General features: G+C 28.3%; 1 protein-coding gene across 1 annotated transcript in view; it reads right to left on the reverse strand.

Annotated features, from left to right (window-relative positions):
- Positions 1 to 22,610, reverse strand: part of tho2 (THO complex subunit 2-like protein) — a 134,716-nt gene extending 112,106 nt beyond the window's left edge. Inside the window, exons 1-7 of the mRNA XM_075378427.1 lie at positions 22,356 to 22,610; positions 15,466 to 15,542; positions 14,125 to 14,228; positions 11,790 to 11,963; positions 7,694 to 7,809; positions 5,806 to 5,939; positions 2,281 to 2,534 (exon numbers count right to left, since the gene is read on the reverse strand). Coding sequence (XP_075234542.1) covers positions 2,281 to 2,534; positions 5,806 to 5,939; positions 7,694 to 7,809; positions 11,790 to 11,963; positions 14,125 to 14,228; positions 15,466 to 15,542; positions 22,356 to 22,420 — 924 coding nt within the window. The 5' untranslated portion in view covers positions 22,421 to 22,610. The remainder of the gene's footprint in view (positions 1 to 2,280; positions 2,535 to 5,805; positions 5,940 to 7,693; positions 7,810 to 11,789; positions 11,964 to 14,124; positions 14,229 to 15,465; positions 15,543 to 22,355) is intronic.
- Positions 22,611 to 23,306: the final 696 nt, after the last annotated feature.

Here is a 23,306-nt window from a genome sequence, read left to right on the forward strand (position 1 = left end):
TTTTTTACAATGAAACGCTCTTAACTTTAGGGATTACCTCTCATAAATTCATCTCTTTTGTTTCATTCTAAAATCTCTTTCCATTTTTCAAGTTTTTTCAATTGTCCCTCATACATTAGAAAAAAAATAAAAAGTATTATATGATTTTCAGAACGCTGTGGAATGAATTTCAAGAATCATCAAAATATTTACAGACAATGAAATCATCATTAAATCACATTACAACTTTTTATATAATTCAGCTTAATTTAAACCACACAAAAAAGTGGCAAAAAAAAATTATTAAGTTTATGACAAAAAATAAAAAATCTTATGCTTTCATTAATGTTATTTGAACTTCAGCAGGTAAAAGAATTGACATCATTTTTTTTAAATAAAAAGAAGAAAAAAAATTTGATTGATAAAATATAATTAAGATAATTAGTTACAAATAATACTACAGGAAATAATTATCAATGAGAATATATAGGCATTATTATAGAAATTGAATAGGTACTTTAGTTATACACGTTTTTAAAAAAAAGTTATGACTAATCTCCTGGTAAAGAACTGAATCTTTATGATCCCAAAGCTCTATACAGAAATTTTTTTAATAAAAGATCTGATGTGGACACCACATGACTTCCTGTGTACACCTACTATTAAATTACATATAGACATTTTTTGCTGCACTAGATTTAAACTTATTTGATTTGAAAATGAGATACAATCCTCCAGTTCTTTAATAAAGTGGACAGAGTTTCACAATTTGCTAAAATATTAGTTTATATTAACATCAAATAGTTATACAATTATTAATTCCAGTCTTACCTGAAATATTAAAATAAAATAAAAGTCCCTTTATTACTCTTTAAATAAATATAAGTTTTATATCTACCTAACACTACATTTTTTTAACATTACAATGTAACCATCAACAAAATGAAAAAGGGGAAGGTTCTAAATTTTATAGCAATATTTATTATCAAGTAGACTGAAACAAATGCATAAATAAAAAAAAATTTATTTATAGAGAAATGGAGAAGCAAGCAAGTGTTACCTACTCATAAAAAAAAATATATATATACTTTTTTTTCATTAAAACCAATGAAAAAAAAAAAACTGGAAAAGGTTACTAAATTTTTAGTTTACCTTTTTATCATGTTTTTACAGGGTTTAAAATGAGTATGGTGTTGTAGGATTTTTGTCTGTATATTTATTCTGAATTTATAACAAGTGTTACAGCAGTTTGTGAATTTTTAGTAGGTCTCACATCTCACTAACATGGGGAAGGCATAGCCTTCAGGACACCGATTTGAACCAAATTGTGTGTGTGTGTGAATAGTAAACTGTTTATGTGCCTTCATCACAAAATACTAACACACAATATTCAATTACAATGCAGAAAAATGGCCCTAAAAATTTCCTTAGCATTTTATATTAGTTTATAATTAATTTTATTTCACGTCGCTCAACTAGATATGCAGTGTAAGTGAGAACGTGTTGGATCAGTAACCATGCACACATCGGTTCAAATCCATCTTCATATACATATATTTTTTTAACTTTTATTTAATTTAAATACATTGATTTATTAATAATTATTAATCTTTGATTGTAAACATTTTTGAATTAAAATGAAAACTACATAAAATTTTATTTCACTAATAACTTCTGATTTTTTTAAATATTTTTTTGTATTGTTATTATTGAATTATTTACAATAAAACACTTTTTTACAATCAGAGATTAAAAATTATTAATAAATCAATATATTTAAAAAATATGTTTATGTAGTCCGATTCAAACCGATGTGCCTTCCCCTTGTAAGATCCAAATATTTCATTAATTAAAATTTTATTTGGCTATAATACTGGAACCAATGAAAATAAGTACCACTTATGATATATTGCTGAAAAGCTCTCAATGAGGGCTTATTACTGCAATTAAGAAAAAGTCCAAGAACCAAATCTGAAACCCTGCTTTATTTTTAAAGGTCTGACTGTATACACATTTTTGGCCAGTAAATTGCAATCAAAATAAAACTAGATGTTACAACTGTCCTAAATACAAAATTTCAACATTCTATGGCTAATTGTTTTTTTAGTTATATGAGATACATACGTACATACATATGTACGTACAGATGTCACACCAAACTAGTAAAAATGGATTCATGGATAGTCAAAATGGATATTTCCGTTGAAATCTGAAATTGAAATATTTTGTGATTACAATACTTCCTTTACTTCATACAAGGAAGTAAAAATTAATAAGAAAAAACTAACTAAACAAACTTACCCAACAATATATATCATCAAGAGATATAACACCATGCTGTAACATTAAAGCTGTAACAACATACAATGATTTTGGCGTACGATCAGGGCCATTCTGATAAAAAGAATACTTAAAACCCAATACTTCTGATAAAATTTTTGGATCAGACATATAAGATCTAATTAAAGGTACAAAGAAGTCAGCTAATTCAGGACGGTTCTCAAATGAATCTAATAAAACATCTAAAACTCTATTCGGGTCCAAATTAAAACAACCTGTAAATAAAAAATATATTATATTTTTCATTCTATTTTCATTTTACAATAGTTCAAAATAAAATGCTCAAAAATAAATTACAAACAAAAATATAAAACTAAATGCAGTCATCGTCAGTAGTTTTTAAAAGAATTAGCAAAGCTAATAAACAAAAAAATTAATTAATACAAATTGCTAAAAGAGTATTTCTAATTGTATTTGTAAAAATTAAACCAACCATTGGCTGATAAAAGTTTTAGTGCCTGTAAGAGTCAAACTCAAAAACAGGAAATTTTTGGTGACAGCATTTTGAATACAAGATACTCTGCTCTGTATCTCTTTTTTGAGATAATTTCCTGTCTTAATCAACCTTACATAACACAGGTTGATATAGGACATAACAGTTAGGGAAATTTAGTGGTTTAGATTAGTTTTTAAGAATCTCTTTCTTTGATTTGAACTGCTAATATATAATTTCTTAGTCGGTGTTTGAATTCTCCTCTTTAATTTATAAATACAAACAGAAATATTCTTTTTCTTCTATTCTTATTCTTATTCTTTATTCTTTTTCAGAAAGATTTTTTCATATTAGTGTTAAATGAAAAAATTATTTATCTACTAGCAGACCCCGGCAATGCTTCGCTATTGCTAGATTTGAGTGTATATATATATATAGAAAAATGAACACAATTGAAAGTTTGATAAAATATTAAAAACAATGAACATTACAGAACATCATAAAATTTAACTTTTCACTTTACCTCTTCCTCTTTACCATTTTCCCCTTCTTCCCTTATCCCTATTTCCCCTTTTCTTTTTTACCTTTCTCCCTATTTCCTTTTAACCACGCATAAATCGGTTCAGTAGTTTTTTAGTCTACAGCAGACACATATACAAACATTGTCTTATATATATATATATATATATATACATATATAAAATCTTGACATTTCATGCATAAGTGATAAACTTTATCTTGGTCAGAATAATAGTTACCCACCAATTTGATAAGCAACCAATCTTTTTTGTAAAATTGAAGGTTGAAGCTTCAGTTTGAACTCAAGATGGAGTACGATTTAGGTTGGTTAAGTAGATTATAGAAAAAAATCCCTTGAAAAATATCTGAATAGCGTTAAGCCACAGTAAGGTCAGGTACAGGGCAATATCCTTAGTTATAATTAAACTCTTATTTAAGGATATTAAATTAAAATCCAACATATATAGCTTAACTAACACACTAAAAAATGGACCGGAAGTGATATCATTTTTACACTTCGCCACCACCACTCCCATTAGGCAACCAACAATTTAAATAACTTTTACCATAGATTCTAAAAATATATGCCATTAGTATGACATATATTGATTAAGTAAATTTGCAATTGCTGCTTAGACTATATTTAAATGACTTTCTTAATAATTACAATAATATATAGATAAGGTAACCTCAAAGCAACTTACATAAAGTTTTTTGCAATGATATGGATTTTCATAGAATACAGAATTTATGAAAAAAAATCATAAATGTGCTAGATATATTGTTCTTAATTTTACATGTCTACAGGTGAAACTAACAAGATATCTACAAAGGTAAGTCAATTATTATCCACAATTTAGTTATATTTTTTTTTTATGTTGTTAGTACTGTCGCATACTGTTGCACAGATGACCCATGCGTGGTTTAATTGTTTTTATGTCTGTGCATGTTTGATGCTGCTAGGTTACATCCATTATCGCTGCCCTGCCGTTAACCATGGCTGCTCCGCTTTCTGTTTGCACCAAAGAAGAGCAATGTTCAGTGATCCGTTTTTTGTGGTCGGAAGGTGTATCAGGAGCTGAAATTCATCGATCAAGACTTTTGGTACAGTCGGGAACAGTGTGTTGCTGCAACAAGTGTCTGCGAATGGATTGAAAAATTCAAAAATGGTTGCACAAGTGTTAGACAACAGTTTACCGCTACAAATGAGGAAAACTTTGAGCGTGCATGTGACATGGTTTTCATAAACAGACGAGCTATTGATGAAGTAGCACATCGTCTGCAAATTAGTCACAATTCTGCCTACAAAATCATCCACAACAGACATGGGTTTCATATAGTCTGTGCAAGATGGGTCCCAAAACAACTCGCACAGTTGCATAAACAACTGCTTGGACATCTGCCAAAAACATTTGGATCGCTATGGTAAAGAATGAGACATCTTAGACAGAATCATCACTGGTGACGAAACATTGATCCATCATTACGAGCCGGAGAGTAAGCGGCAGAGTATGGAATAGAAACATCCAAATTCGCCCTGCAAAAAAAGTTCAAGACCCAACTATCCGCAGGAAAACTGATGCTTACGGTTTTTTGGGACTAACAAGGCCCAGTACTGGAACATTATGAGGAAAGGGGCAGGACAATAAACAGTGCGCGTTACAGTGTGATGCTTACTGCCAAGCTGAAGCCTGCAATTCGAAGCAAACGCTGAGGACAGCTGTCGAAAGGTGTTGTGTTGTTGCATGACAATGCTCGACCACATACTGCTACCCACACTGCTGAAATGCTCCAGAAACTCAACTTTGAAGTATTGGCTCATCCTCCGTACAGTCCTGATCCTGCCCCTTCTGACTACCACTTGTTTGGTCTACTCAAAGAGGCATTAAGAGGCCATCGATTTACTTCAGACGAAGCAGTGAAAGAAGCAATGCATTCCTGGCTCAACTGAAAACCTTCTTTTATGAAGGCATCAGGAAGCTTGTGCAACGATGGACCAAGTGCATTGAAATGCAAGGGGACTATGTTGAAAAATTATGTATATGTAAGTTTTCTATTTGTATTGCAATAAAATTTATAACTACATCAAATAATAATTGACTTATTCTTGTATGTATAATGATGTTAATGAAAATATAAAAAAATTACATCACATGATGTGATACAGAAAATATCTATTCAACAAAAAAGAAAGTTAATAAACTGACCACATAGAAAATTGCAGGTTACAGTTTGCCTCTTACCTAGCTTCATTAATAACATTTTCAATGGTGTTGTTAAACAACAAACAAAACAGATAACATTAACTACAAAAAGATTCAGTTAACTAATAATTGAATAATAGCTTAATTCCACAACATAATGTATGTGATAATGCATGAATACACTCTTTTATAACAAAATACATACAAAATTGAAACCATTGCAAATGTAATCTGAATATAGGTGTGCGGTATACTAATGCCACCAACATAATCCAAAACAATCAGATCACTGCAACTGTATGCAAAGACATAAAAAACTAACTGATTCACCTATCAAAGATTTTATAGCTTCTAATGTATTGGCAGGAGTAATATTTTCAGTTATTTCTTGATTTAATTCAGCTATCAGTTTAGCATAACCTTCACTTTCTTCACGGAAAAGATTAAATTTACGCTGCTTATAACTGTAAAAAAAGGAAAAAATATTACACAAAATTAAAATTAACAAATCAAAATATATAATAAAAAACTGAAACATCTCAGGATTTTCAAGTTCCAGATCTTATTTATAAACCACATGTAGAATCCTCAATAACATTTTAAAATATATTTCATACAAAAATTATTCCAGATTTAATCTGTTTAAATGTTTGTCCCCTGCAACACTTTTATTAAAATCGAACTTTAGCATACAAACAAAAAAAAACTGACCCCCTCAAGGAGGTGAAAGAAACCCTGGATGAAATTTCAAATACGTTTCTACAAAAGTTATATTCTGTTGTATTTTCTTTAACTGCCATAGTTTGAATTAAAAGTTCCAAATATTTTTTAGCCTTCTCTCTTTCTCTTTTTTTACTTAATTGTACGGGGACAGTTATAGCCATAATGTCAAACATGACCTCCCAATAATTTTTTTCTGATTTAGGAGAGATGAAACAACAAAATTTAGCAAAAAAAAAACCATTACAAAAAGTGGCGTCTGTATTTTACTTAATACCTCAGAACAACATGACAGGAAATTTGATAGGCGATTCTACATGAGGACATTGATTCTATTAAAATAAAAAATAATTCATGAAGGGATAGGGAGATATGAAATTAAGGTAAATAAAAATGTCATTTTTTGTATTGCCTTTTTAATATTAGCAATATTTAAAAATTCTTTTTCTCTTTTTCAAAAGCTCTTTTTTTTAAAAGCTAGTCCTCCTTCAATTAAATACTTCAAACATGTTAATTTCAAATCAGAACAGATTTTCAATATTCTACTATAATTTAATAGTTACTTATTGATATAAAATATGATTAATGGAGAAGTCTTAATTTGGAGAATATTTCAAAAGAAGCAGAGAGAGTAAAGAATTTCAATTACATATTCTTCAATATAGAAACTTGAAATTTTTAAACATGACTAAATGAAAACACTGATGCCAATAAATGTTTAATTTAAAAATAATTTTTTGAGGAGTTGAGGGACAATCTCCAATGAGCTCAGGAAAGTTATGCAACTCTTCTGGTTAGGCATCCCATAGATACACATTTCAAATGAAGAAATAACAGGTATAGCGCTAAATCTCAATTATGTAAACTGATTTATGTACCTCAGTTGATTCCTCAAATATCGCTAAAACACGTTTCTAATCTGTATGTATACCTTTCAATAAAATTGAAGTACGAATTATTGTTAAATTATAAGCCCTTTTGCTTTAGTTTTATGTAAACAAATAAGCAACAAGAAAATATTTTATCTAAATTCAGAATGTCACCAAATTTAAAAAAAATAAAATTCGGTATATTTTATAAATTCTACTTGTAGGAATTATGTGAACCTATTTCAGTCTGAAACTGTTGTTACAAAATTTAACATCATGTGATTTTACTCAGCGAAACAAGATATTAATACACAAAAAATTGTTGTAATATATGACACACACGTACATACATTGTTTAAATTTTACTTCTTGGCAATTAATGTGATTTCATAAATTTATGATGACTAAACCTCTTAAGTACAAAAAAACATTAGTATAAAATAAATCATTCAAATTGGTCCAGTAGTTAACATACACAAGGCATTCTGTTCTGATTTATATGTAAAAAAAAAGAAAAAAGATATTATAAAATTAGAAAAATGTAGGTGATATATGTTTGCCTGCAATTATTTAACAAAGCGCAAAAAAAAATCTAATTCATTTAGAAAAATAATAACACATATACTTACTATAACTTAGTTTTAACTTTAATAAATTTTTGATAAAAATTCTTATTTGTCAATATTTCTATTTCTTGTAATGAGTCAATCTCTAATCTTTCCTTTAACAATTTCTGCGTCAATATCTGAAATAAACAATATACATGACAAATGTAAAAAAACTTATAGTAAAAATATTTTAATAAAATGTTATAACTTTTAATTAAACAATTTTAGAGGCAATTATTAGTGCAGTAGAGGCAAAACTAGGGGGGGTCTGTTTAATACTAATATAGTACGGCAGAAATAACAAAAGTCTAGCTCCAAAATAATAAAAGGATCTTTTTACAAAGATATTGTTGATAATTCGTTAAGACTTACCAACACAGTTTCTTGGGTGTGTTGATGTCATATGCAGCATATATCACATATGATCTCAATCAAACTGCTGCAATAAACTCAGAATTTTGAAATTAATGGACAAGTAAACAAATTTTGTTTTAGTGATGGATTAGTTTAAGTGTTTTATGGAAAAACAAAAAGACTGATGATGAAGCAACTCATTTGGAGATTACTATGTGCTAGTCCTATCATTATTGCTGATAGGAAACAAATGATATGTTTTGAGAAATAATATATTTATTCTTACATGAATGTTTCAGGCTTACCACAAGATATAGCTTGAAGTCATTATTATTTTTAATTTATTAAGTATCTTACCAACATGGTGAATTCTAAAATATTAATCCTTTACATTTGGGTTTATTCAAGCTTACCCCACGTGTTCATCAAACATACTATTGTACCTATGTTTAGCCACGAAACTGAGTAACTGGTGAACATTGTTCACTCTGTTCACCATAGGGACTTCCTATAAAATAAATATCTACTATCAGAGAAGATTACTGATCAGTAGCTCTTGTCAAGTGTTTTACAGCCAAAAGAAAAACAGGAACAGATAGAATGAAGCTAAAGCATATTTTAAAAACATAAATAAATAAAAAAATTCCAGGAAAGTTAGAAGATTATTTTAAGAATGTAACTGCATCAAGGGAAGCAGTTTTTTCAGAGATGGGATAAATAATTTTAAAATTATTTCAAATAGTAAATAATTACTATCAAATAAAGTTTCAAAAATCAGCTAAGTTTCAAAAATTTACACGAAAGATTTTATGTTAATGACCGAGTTATGGTAAAATGACTATAATTTGCTTCAGAAAAGCGTGCAGCAAACCAAAACAGAACAGTATGATTATTCTAATAAATTTAATATAATCCATTTGACAAAAAACAGTTCTCTTTACTTTTAACATAAAACTGAAGTAAAAATAATTGTAAAACAGAAATTAGAAAAATTGTAATAAAATGGTATATTTATTTTAAAAATACACATTTTTAGAAAGTACATTACTGCTATGTTAAAATTTCATCAAATAAAACAGAGAAAACATATCTGTAACTCAATGTATTTCTTCAATAGCCAATAAGCTGCTGTCTGTTGAAGTATTATCATTTCCTAAATTTATCATAATATCTTCAATAATATTTTCATACAAACTGTCCGCTTCCCTTGCTTTTTTCTTCTTTAATTACATATTGAATATTTTTTGTTGAATTTTTTTTGCATCTATTCTACTTTATTACAACTTAAGGAACTGGAATGAGCAACAAAGGTAGTACAGAAGCGTGCCAATGTGTGTTGAAAATGGCACGCACTCATTTTTGAACATTTATTATAAACTGGTATGTATAATGTGCACTTTGGTTTAGTATACTGTTTCTAAACAAAATTAAAATTTTTTTACCTTTTCTTTGTTTTATTTAACTTATTTACACCATTTTGTTCAGAATTAAATTTTCTAGTTTTGTTCATAGGTTTTATGTGTTTATTACCCATTTAAGAAAGTTATAGAATGTCACACATAAAAAAAGATTTTTACCCAATTTATTGGTTTTCACTGCATATTTCTAAAAAAAAATTAATGCACATATGGTTCTGGGACCTATTTTACTGAAAAGAATAAATTTATCGCAAAGAATAAGATATTACTAATTTTGTCACAAAGAATAAGAAATCACTAATTCTACTCCTGTTCTAAACATTTCAGTATGACCTTATTTCACCAGAATAGCTGAAATCTGACTGAAATCTTTCCCTAGCTATAACTCACAAACAAAGCATTTTAAGGACATATGTTTGTATGAACTTTTTCCATTATTTTTATAAGCAAGTTATGAAGATCCCAGGAGAAATTTGTGATAATTCTAAATAACCTTAAAACAAGATAACCGTGAAACCACAGAGATATTGCTCAAAAAGCAATTAGTGCAACAGGTGTTAACAAAGAACAATTTTTAATACAATAAAGAAACAAAATTGATGGTAAACATGTTAACCCTAAAAAGACTTGAACAAGTATGAAAACGGTTGAAAAGTTGAGAGTTATACTATGTGGAGTAACACAATAACACAGACTGAAATAGTTTTTTCACTGAACTGAATAATGGTATGTAGAATTACAAATGATGTTATCATTGTTAAACATCAATAATAAAGGCTTAACAAAATTTTTAATAGTTTATCCATCATGCCACAGCACCAGACAAGTGATTACATTACTGTATGCATAAAACAATAATTGTATTTGCACGTGGGAGTGACAGAATGATTCAGCCTAAACTACTAAGATATAACTCATACATGCTAAATTCATATTTATATCTGTTGCACCATTTTGAGACATGGCGTACAGACCATGTACTACTCACCTAATGGAAAATGTGTACTTAAATTTCTTTAAAAAAATTTTTACCTCTTTTAGAAGACATTTTATGTCTAAATTTTGATGAGAGACTAATGAGAAATAATCTTTTAATATGACAGGCTCCTCAATTTTGTAGAAATTAGGAATTATTAGAATACAAGGACTTATCAACAACTGGGTCAGGCAACATGCAAACGTGCACCAATTAAGTAGTTTCCTTGGCCACCTGAACTAATGTCCATCATCTTTGGTAGTCATATGAAATTGACAATATACGAACAAAAAGTAACTAGAAAACACCGCTGAAATTATATCAAACAATCCTGACATACGTTAAGACATCCACCCAAGTAATTTTAAATCAAGCCAAAAACAGTGTAGACAGTAAACAATTATTGTAATAGGTTTGTAATACGATTTTATTTTAATAATTGATTTTATTTCTGAATACTTTTCAATAATGAAATGATTCTTGATCGGTTTAAAATTATAGTAACAGTACTTTTTTGCTATGTTTTGGTCTGTTTTGTTTCTAATAAAAGTAAAATTTCTTAAACCATTTTTCTTGTTACATTGACATAGTTACAGATTTTGTCACACAATTAATTTCTCTATAAATTTTGTAGCAAAATTTTATTTATTTATGAGAGTTTAACAAAGTTATTATTTGTCAAACCTAAAAAAATTGTATTTTGAGACACTTTTATGCGTTTCACAATAGTTTTCTAAAAAAATTATTTAACATTATTTCATTCAATTTTTCAGTAATAAAACATCAAATTTACCCTTCAAGTTACTTCAAATTTACATCAGTTTCAAGAATTTTAGTATAACTTCATTTTATGCATGCAACAAAAATCAAAGCAAACTTTTTCACAAGCTATGATTAAAAAACAAAGCATTTATGAAACTAGGTTTAAATGATTTTTTTATACTTATTTTCCCTTATAGAATATGTCCTGATATTCTTTCTGTTTCTTTATGAGACACCTTATATAGCTAGAAAAATAAAGGAGAAACCAGAATGTTTAAATGCTTAATAACCATCTCTAATTAGCTTCATTTTAACAATGAAAATGCAAAAACTAATTAATACGATAGACTATGATTTAGCTATATAAAATCATTTAAACTGTATAGTTTAGAAAATATTAATTCAAGCTGTAATTCACTTTTTACCTAATTTTTATGAAGGAGAATCGGCCAGTTAAAGCTATGCAAATAGTAAACTGTGCATACGGAGGAAAAAAAGAAAATTAATTTTACTGAAATCTAATAGCAAATAATATTTTCATTTACTCTAATTAAATCATAATAAAATAAATTAAATAATAATATAATAAAAAGTCAAACCTACTTACTTTTTCACATTCTTTAACAATAAAACTGAAATGATTTCTTTCAATACTTTTTGGTTGTGTCGAAGAATTTGATTTTGTATCAGAATCAAATGAATTACATTTAATCTCTGAAGTTTCAACATCAATTACATTCATAACATCTAAAATTATTGATGGCATATCGCTATGATAATTCTGCAAAAAAAAAGTTAATAGTACAACTCTCCAAAAAAATTTAATAGTAATAATTGATACAAGTATACATATTAAAAGTAAAGGTTGGTTTTTTTGGGGTATTTTTTGTCATAAATTTTATAAACCGTTTTGTAATATTAAATATAAGATTACAGCTAACAAAGCACTGATTCACAAAAATTCAACAGCTTTCCATATATTTATTATTATTGTAAATGTAAACACTCGCTATATATGAAATTTAAGTTATTAAGAATTTGTATCCCTGTGCTGAATTTTTATTTTAATATTTAGATACCTTTAATAAACCTATAATTATTTCTTAAGACCGAGATAATACATGAGCCGACAAACTTGATTCAAAATTCATATAATTAATTATATGTTCAACTTAACTTCACTGTACCTGTATCTGCTAAGTTTTTTTTTGTCACAGAAGCAATCTTTTCTTTACATATTTAGTAATATATATATATTTGTAAATATTAGAAAACAGCATAAGGCAAGGTAATTAATAAACTAAAGTTCTTCTGTGACTAGGATTCAAGCCTGCTCAAAAGAAAGGAATATAATAATTTCTTTAATATATAAATCAGAGGATATACCTAAAAGAAAACAACCATCCTTTTTAAAATAAACATATGTAGCAGATGCACACTGTTATGAAAACACAATACACACCCAAGCACTCCTATTTATCACAAAAAAAACTCATTTTTAAATAACTGTTGTACTATTTTACACTAAGTATAAATAGCATAAATTACAATCTTTTATTACAGACAGGCAATAATCTACTTAGTAGGCTGTAAAAAAGTTTAAAGAGTAAAAAATTTCTGAAAATTCATCAACATTACTGACCACTGTGTCGATTAAATTGAAAAAACAATTTAACCAAAGTATCATATACATATATAAATTTTACTACTGAGTTCTCATATTTCAACATCATGAAACTCCAAAGATGAAATGCTTAATTTACATACATAATTGTTATTCAGAGGGAGGGATTATAGGAATGCAGCCCTACCTGATATGCCCTTCAAACATTAGGTTTGTGATGCAGCTACTGAACAGGAGATAAGAGACACCCAATAGCAACCGGCACTAAAGAAGTACTGGCCTTTCAGGTCTTGGCATCCTTACCATGGAGAACCTAGCAGGGACAGACCTACTACGTCCATAGAACTGATAACAGGGAAGAATGACGATTAAAAATAAAGCCAATTAATTTGATGGGTAGATCAGAGTAGTTTACCTTTACATATTTCAACATTTTTAAAATTAAGTATTATTTAAAATTAAGTATATTTAAATTAAGTAAAAACAAAACATATACAAAAAAAATGTGAAAAATAAGAATAAATCCACAAACAGCCAAACATTATACTTAAAAAGATGATATTTTAAATAAACTTAGCATTTAACAGAAAAAAAAGAAAAAACCTAGAAATGAAATGCATTATACAGAATAAAAGAGAAAAATATTGGTTCCGATTAATAAACTAAAACGTTCCAAACTTGCTAGCCCCTAACAGGATCAGTAGAAATACAAATATCTTGAATCAAACAGACACAACTCCCAATGTGCCCACAGAAACAGTTAACAAATTAAACTGCCTTATTTCTATTAAAAGGGAAATTTTTAATTTCCCTTAACCCTTTCCAATCTATATCAAACTTTGTATGATTTCTTAAAATGTGAATGTGAAAATAGGAAAGTGGTATGTTAAATAATAAGTACTTGCTGGTTAAAAAGCAAACTGCAGAAGGTGTAAATTCCTAAAAAAACACACCCACACACCATAAAACTACATTCATATGTACTTATATCCTATTTTCACAATATTTTAAAACTTACAAACTAGTCTAAAAAACATCAATGCATGATGTGTAAAGGAAGCACATCCTTCCTGATAAAATACATTCTTAAACCGAAAAAAAATCTAAAACATAAATATACAGAAGGTGTAAAGATTCTTATGCAACAAAAGACAGCACACAAAACTTAAAGACAACACAGCCATATCTAACACTAAATAAGAATTTAAAACTAGTATCTGACTGCATAAAGTCAGAAAATATGATTTCACAAGAAATAACTCCAGTAATAGTACTCATAAGTTTAATAGAAGAAATATATAAATTTTTAAATACTTACAACTAATTCAGCAATTGCCTGAACAACATTTTCTTTCTTGAAATCTCCTTTTGTGTTTTCTTTTATACCTTGCCATATAAGTGTGTGTATAATCCTTGTTAATCCTAATTTAAAACAAATAAAAAATTACTTTTTAAAAAGTAAAAAAAAACCCAAATTAAAATCTACTTTTTAGATGAAAGAAAAGAGAAAATAAAAAGTTACAAGTAAGTTCACAAAAATTGGACATTCAAGGCTATTATACGGGGTCAGTGGTCTCCGTAATCACCATACATGACTCAAGTGACTTCTGGCTCTCTCTAAAATTCAAGACTCAAAGTGGTAAGATTTCAGGATACAGAGATCAAACAATGCAACAACATTGAACATTCCAAACACAGGTTATGAAAAATATTTCAAACAGTGGAAGTACCACTGAGGAAAGGATATTATATACTTTAAAGGATATTAGATTTCAATTATTCAGATAACAACTGATTTCCTAAACTTGTACATAATAAATAAGGATAGTGATAGACCATCCCTTGCCTTGCCTTATTCATCTTTAGTCAAATCAATGAGTTTAAGCACCTTTTATTTTTACAGCCATTTTCTGATTCACATATATTTTTTAATCTTAATAATTTTTCAATCGTCTACAGTAAAAACTCTGTAATTAATAAAATTCTACCCGGCTTCAAATTACTTTTTCATTAATACAAAGATTACAGGGTCTAAACATCATTCCTGAATTCTTTACCCAATAGGATGAAATTTTACACACACATTAAAAAACATGTATGAAAAATTGTAATGAAGAAGATTTGTTTTAATCATAAATTACACAAGTCACATGGTCTCAGAATCAATTTTTATGAGTAATTAGTGACTTTTTTCTCTACGACTGGAAAAAGGCCAGGTTTATTATATTACAGACATTATACAATGGTTAATTTAAACATGCTTAAAACACGTCATGACTCACATTTTTGTGACTTAGTGATGAGGTATGGGACTTCACCTCCCATTTTACATATTACAACAATAACATTGGCTTATTCTAAGAATTAAAAATATTTAATTTTATTTAATTAAAATAACTAAAAATGTGTAAAATATTATAGTAATTTAAAGCCACTATATTGTTTAAAATAATTATAGTTAAGACTTTAATCAACAACAACAATGTAATTAATTACATTCTACCTATGCATAGATTTAATGATTAGTTATGCTAACATTTAGAAAAAAAAGTTAGTCAACTATTAAATCAACAGATAAAATATGAACTGCATATTTAATTAACAAATGCAATAATTAATAACAAGTTATTTACTGTTAAAGATAAAATTGTTTAATTACCTGTGACATGAGCATTTTTTTCGTAAACAGGGCTGACATTGTTGGATGTTTTTATTAATTGTTTGCATTTTTTAAAGCTGAAAAAGAAAATTATCTTATTAAAGCAGTGTAATCAAACCAGCAAATTGGTACTGTTAAATACAACAAACTAAAGAAGAAATGGATTCGGATTCTTTTTATGCAACAACTCTTTACTGTATGCTGTCAGAGCTCTGTTAAGGATACCACAGCAGTCAGTCAATTATGAAAATCAAGCAAACAAATGTGCATTACTGAAAGATTGAGTTTGTGGTGACAATTCCTTAAACATGGAAAAACATATCAATTAAATAAACACGATGGATAAATATGTATTCCTTAAAACATGAAAAATAAATATGAAAAGGGGTCTTAAATTTCATGAATAGCTGAATATCACAGAGGGGCTAAGTCAAGTGAATAAGCAGGATGACGAATTTATAATTAAATTTTTGGTTTAAAAACTTCTCAAAATGAGGATACTAAAACTTGGTGTATTGTCACGACAGAAGATCCACCTGCTATGACCACAATATTGCATGCGGTCTTAGGATAGTACTAAGATCGCAATTATTTTTTTCATCTAAAGCAGAATATAGTAATTTTTTCCACACCATTAATTACACAATTTATCATCTACCAGACAAGCTCAATCACACACTGTTTATATTTCAGCAACCATTTTATTTCTAGCTGCCCAATTCCAGTCATTGTTCACACTTCTTGCCCATCTTTGAATCTCCAAAACACTACTTCATTAGAGCGTCCATACCCAAACCCACCTTAACAACCTGAACATGTCACGGCAGCATTCCCAATACTCACACAAAATTTGATAACATCCTCGTCTAAATTTTTATCACTCATTCTTATGGAAAAAATTCCTATTTAATATTTTTTTATTAATTATTAACTATTTTCATACTTTAAAATGAATATTTGTAATATGATAAAAATCACCTACTATAGTACTGTAGTGTTTTCAATACATCTGTAAGTTTCAACATACAGTCTAATGTAGTAACTGGATTGAAAGTTAGATTCATAACTGTGATTGTAAAGTAAAATTTAATAAATTTAATAATGCCTTGTTAGTGTATAAATTATGCTGACAATTCTTTTTATGCGTTTAGCAACCTTTTAACAAAATAAAATAAAAAGTAATTTCAAAACACTAAATTGTATTTTGGCTGTACGATATGAGACATATAAATTTGAAATGGACTCATAACATCCACTAACTAAGCAATCTATTTAAGAGAATGGCTAATCTGTAAGACCTTGACGTTTGGCTTACTTACAGTTTTGGTACAAACCAAAAAACTGCATTCCCTTATGGTTATCAGCAGTCAGACTCTAATTAGACCAACTCTTAACTCTAGTTAAACCAGAAAAAATATCTCTGTTAACAAACATCATAATAAACATAATGACATAGGATACCATGCAAGATGAAAAACTACCCAGATGAACATTTTTTCTCACCCCTCACCACCCATCCTTTTTCATCATCCTTGATCCGATACTTCCTTATTATAGGGTCTGTGGGTGCAGTTCAGATCTTGCTAGACCTTCTATTATGAAATTTTCCATAAAATCAAAAATCATTTGAAATCAAGATAAGAGGATGTTTGAATTAAAAATTAAAAATAAAGAATTTATAGAGGGTTAACGAATGCTTCTTAAAATTTAAGATTTTATAAATGTTTAAAGTTCATGTAAATATTAATTCTTTGGTAAATTTTAAATGAAATTAAATAAAGAACAAGTTGATTCCATTTAACTCACAACAAACCGTCTAAAAAAAATAATAAAATCACATATTGAGTACTATTAGCTAATTAATTCTTCAATGTAATCAGTTAATGATAAACTACACATTCCAAACAATAAACATGCTCTATCTCTATATAAATGTTAAATTAACCGTAGCACAGTTAACAAATATTTTATCGTAACTGCTACCATTCACATTAATCTGTTGTACAAAAATATCATTAATTACAATAGTTAAGGATATTTTTAAGGATGTAAGTTAACGTAACACCTATATTTTTCATATATTTAATTTTTTTTAATTTTTATTATTATTAAATCAGATTAACTATAAAATTTCAAATGAAACTTCATTCATTTTTATTGCACAAATGCTGCATTTTATTAAATATTTTACATAACTTTAGATTGGTGATATAATGTAGAATATTAAATAATACAAAGTTTCAAAGCCAAGCCTTTCCAGATGAAAGGCAAATATAATACCAATCCACCATCAAGGTCAACAGTACAAGCTGGCAAAAATGTTGTCTTCTTATGTGTGTTTAATATAAAATAGGAAACGTATTTTTACACTAGCAGCTAGCATGCCAAATGATTTTTTGATCTGTCCATTATTACAAATTATATCCATGCAATCAAGACATCATCAGCGTTTTACATTTGAACTTAATTTTACCATATGTCAAAAAACTGCTTGTGTCATAAAAAGTTTCAACTAATTTAGTGCTAGGTTCTCAATCATGTCACTACCATCTAGGAAACATATGTGAAAATTAAATGTAATACTTGAAATGACAGGAAAGCATTACTGACAGATTAATATGTAAAATTGTCATAATCGACTTGAAGCACAAGTCTTTTATGTTCAGCCTTTATAAAGGCTATCTATATATCTGTAAGATCTACCTAAAAGTTCTTGTAAATTGGCATCCCTTGACTTAAGCATATCTGAAAAAGCACTCAAAGAATGATGAAAAATTAAAATTTTAAGCTGCATCATAAATGTTGAATTCACTCTCATCAAAATAATAATTATTATAGATGAAAGAAGTTCTGAAAGTAATTTTTCATTTATAATAAAAATATATAAAATTCCTGGGTTTAGTTTATTGGATAATGAAATTAAATTGCTAATCTGGCAGCAAGATCGAGATGAATTTACAAGGTGAAATACAAAATTAAAAAAAAAAAAAAGGATCGTATGAATCGAGATGAAAATTTTTTTTAACACAGAATGGAGGGAAGATGGAAAATGAAGAAATCACAATTTTTTTGAACAGTTTTTGTTCTATGAACAAAGTTATATTTTTAAGTTTAAGTTAAGTTATATTTTTTTCTTATACCTACATATATAATAGCTGTTTATAATTATGTATGTATATAGCAAGAATCTCTATATAAATTGTAAATAAAACTGAAGCCAGATGTTTGGCATTTGTCCAGACCAAAGATTATAAACTGCACAGCAATTCACTCTTTCAAAAGAAAAAAACTGGATCAACATTTTTTAGGTTATAAAGGAAGAAGTACTGGACATAGAAAATTTTTCTTTTTGATGTTTGGACGTGACAAGATTTGTTTCTAACTTGTACGAGCTGCATTATTAATTAATTACAAATAGAAAACCCCATAGCCACACCATTGCTATATTTTTATTCTGGCTTCTACATTTGTTATTCTTATCAAAGCAACATCAGTTATTTCTACAATGACATTCATGTTGCACAAATGATGGTAAAAAGCCAAAGCAATTTCATCTGATCCTTCAGATATGTATCTATTACCTTTCAAGCGTATAAAAAATAGGAGGGACAGCAAAAATGTAATATACATTGGAACTTGATGGGAGAACAAAATGGTGCATAAAGAAGCAAAGACTTATAATTTAAATTTTCTTGAAATTGGAAGAAACACCTTATAGTTCCATTTCTCTATTAAAGAAATTCCAAAACTCGTTGATCCAACCACTTTTACTTTCTGTCAGTCACCACTGTTATGGAATCTAATACACTTGCTATATCAACGCATATATAATTATGTGCAGTGAATTTATAGCAGTGGAAAAAATGAACATTAATGCTTCCTTGTTGTCTGAACGCCTATTTATGGTGATGAAACTGTTTATAGAAGCACTGTGAGTAGGTAGGCAATAAAAGGTACTTATGTATTAACGCCACCGCAGTTACAGCTTTATTTAAAAACAAAGTATTCAATCGGATTTCGGTGGAAAATGGGCCGATATAGAGTTTAACATAGATTCAAAACAGTCTCTTTATTAATTTTAATAAATGGTTATTTATTTTATAAATATAATTTAACCAAACTTAACCTACGCTCGCTAACCTTGACTAATTAACAGGAGTGTTCTGATTATTTAAATAATAAATAATTGCAATAATTACTGAATTTATTAAATAAATACTCAAAACATTACGGTGTTAATTAGTCAACGTTGCGAGCAAAGTGAGCATAGGTTAAGTTTGGTTAAATTATATTTATAAAATAAATAAATATAAATAACCATTTATTAAAATTAATAAAGAGACTGTTCATTTTCCACCGAAATCCGATTGACTACTTTGTTTTTAAATAAAGCTGTAGCTGTGGTGGTGTTAATATGTAAGTACCCAATAAAATTTTATACATTATAAGTCTGCAATGTGAATACTGAGGATGAACCTCGCAGTAGTAGACCAGATTCTGTGACTGAAGAGAAGCACCAAAAGGAGATGAATGAACAGATTTAAAATGATCATTGCAGCACACAATTCATTGTCAAAAGAAAGAGTAGGAGACCAGGCCAATCTATTTGTGGTGAATGCCATGCAAACTCACAGAAAAGAACAAACAACGAAAGGAATGTTGTGAACAGCTTCTGAAATGTTATTATGAGGAGGGAGAAGACTTCCTTTTCAATGCTGTGACAGAAAAAACAAACTTAGATACGTCATTACAACCCAGAAAAATAAAATAGCAGAACATGGAATACCATATATCATGTGAATAATATATGGTATGAGCATAAACGATATGGTGCACCAGAATCAAAATAATTCAAAACACAACTATGCCAAAAAAAACTGTGGTTATTAAGAAAACATGTCTGTTCAGAAAATAACCGAACTTTATTCTTTTAATCTTTAATATTAATTTTACAGATTATTGATACTTGTCCCGTTTAAAGTATTCCTCTCCCCTATTCAAACATTTTTCCCAGCAGTGTTTCCATTTAAAATTTTGGGCTGCAGTTCTCATTCAAATAATTATGACTGAATGATTATTACTACATGAATGATGTATTTTATTTATTATTATTTTAAAAGTCCTATATGACTGTGACTATGAAATGTTATACAAAAACAGGAAAACACATAAAGATGAATTTTATTACAATTCCTGCCTGCCAGAAAAGTACAAGGGTTTTTACTATTATTAGTACTTTATTCTGTAAGAAAAAACATAGAATGAGTTTCTGGAAATCAAATCGAGTTCTATTAATTTCTAAAAAACATTTTCTGAAGGTTCTCAATCGTCCTACTGGATTTAACATGGTTCTAAATGTCATCAGGACTGTCAACAATCAGACTAGCGACCCTAAAGACTATGGATTTGGCACTAATATTAGTTGTTTTCAATTATTTTTATGCCACCTCTTCCCATCTGTCTCTGACTGATTAGGGGTGTGTTATCCTTACAGAAGGGTAATTTTTATAAAAATGCACAACAAATTTTTCCCTGATAGTAAATTATAATATGTGTAACAAGTCTGTTAAAAATGTTGCAGGAGTTCCAGAGTTATGCTGGAACAAACACATACATACATACATACATCCATTTTTATACATATATATATATATATATATATATATATATATATATATATATGGATAAACCCATATGTTAACAAAAAAATTTGCAAATAAAAATAAAATGTATATTGTTGATGTATCAAATGTAGCACAGAATTTAGCATTACCTACTGTAACTGCACTAGTTCAAGGCAAAAAAAAAACAAAACAATGCTACTAGCAGTTCCTCAATACGGGTACTATTCCCAATCACCAATCTGGTTTTAGGTTCTAATTAAAAACATATCCTGGCATGGCAAGCCATGCAACAAGCTACAACAAGTATGCTAATTCCATGGATGAAGGGCAGAGGTGCGTATGACCCTAAAATTGGGAAAGCTTAATAGATAAAGACTTCCAGAATATTACATGAATACTGGTAGAATCTATCTACCAAATTACTTAAACATATATAGTTTTACTCATCATCATCATCAACCTTAATTGTTACTGGTGTCAACTGAAAAAAGTCACAACTTTTAGCAGGTTTCAAAGTGGTGAAAGTGCTTTCTATTGTTCTTAAAATAAACAGAAATTTAAAATAGATTTGCTGTTTGTAAATTACACATAAACAGTCTATGTAGATTTTTATTTTTGGTTTCAATTATCTTAACCAAAATTCATAACAAATTATTAATTACTTTAAAATTTTTAAATCGATTAAATACCTTTTGTTAGCATACTTTGGTAATCATGTTTTCAAAAATTTCACCTTTTTTAACCAGTCTGATAAAACGCAATACAGAATACACAAACTGAAAATGGGCAACAACTTGTTTTATCGAGGCACTACAATCAAAAAACAGTATATCTACATAAATTAGATCAGAATGAGCTTATTGTAATTTAAAAATGAATAGTAAGTTAACAATTATATAACTACGTTATCATACGACATCCATACAACAAATATTTGTGTACTACAAATAAATTAACGTAGCACGCACAATAGCTAGATTCGTAAATTTTTTAACGAAACAATAACATTTTTGTTAATGCTATTCTGGGAGGTTATAAACAAAAGAATTGTTTACTAGATCACCCATTGTTTACAGGAAAAAAATAAAAAAATAACCGGCACAAAGAATTCAAAACGAAACAAGAATCGATAACAATACTCTATTAACGATTCTGTAGCTGATTAACAGTCAATCATACCATATTATCAATAACGTTGCTCAAAACATAAGCTTCTTTGAATAAAGATATAAAAAGGTACATGCACAATACAATAAATAAACTTACAATTCTGCTTTCCCTTGTTTATCCCAATATATCCACGTTTCAGAAGACAAACAGCCTTCAGCCATTTTTAACCGAAATACCTTTCTCGCTCACACTTACGCTCTCTTTTTGAGCATGCAATCCCCGCAAAGTTATTCCATTAACCTATGAAGTAATTTTAGTGTCAAATACTGTAATTGCCGAGGATTCACAGAATGTATTGAATTATAACATATAATATTTTGGAATTAATTTTAATCGCCTATTATTCATGTTAAAAGAAAAATATAACTATATAAATACTTTTTGCTTCACCACGACGTACTTAAATAAGAGTATGGCAAGCATAAATATTTCACTACTCATCATTAAAAAGATAAATATAAAAATATGTTTATATTCCATAAACCTTAAAAATGAATGAACATTATTTACCACAAAATTAAATTTATGTAAATATTGTATACCAGTATTGTGCAAGTCAAGAATTTACAATTATTATAATGTAATTTTTCTAACAAAGAGTTTTCATTGAAAGATTTTTATTAATGAATCGAAGTTGGTATAACCGGTTGAATTACCATTCCAAACACTAAGAGACGGTCCAACATGAGGAGACGGTAATAGTTCATGTTTTACCCAGTTGAAACCATGTTTTGTGCGCGCCAAACACAATTTAATACTACATCTACCAGTCAGCCTTAAAATAAATAGTACACGAGATAAATTCAAAACTCATAGTCCGCTTACAATTTAAACTTAACCATTATATACGTCGCCTTAGCTTAAAGGTTTTTTTTTAAATATTAATTTGTTCATTGAACAGCATGGCAGAACGTGATAAAATTTCAAAATCTATATAAAGTAACAAATTTTTTAAATGAGAAATTTTAATGTTATTATAACTTAAAAAATTTTTAATTACGAGTTTTGATGGTGTATTTTTAACAACTCATATATGTGGATTGTGTC

Source organism: Lycorma delicatula, chromosome 11, assembly GCF_047948215.1.
Source record: "Lycorma delicatula isolate Av1 chromosome 11, ASM4794821v1, whole genome shotgun sequence".
In the NCBI taxonomy this organism is placed as follows: domain Eukaryota; kingdom Metazoa; phylum Arthropoda; class Insecta; order Hemiptera; family Fulgoridae; genus Lycorma; species Lycorma delicatula.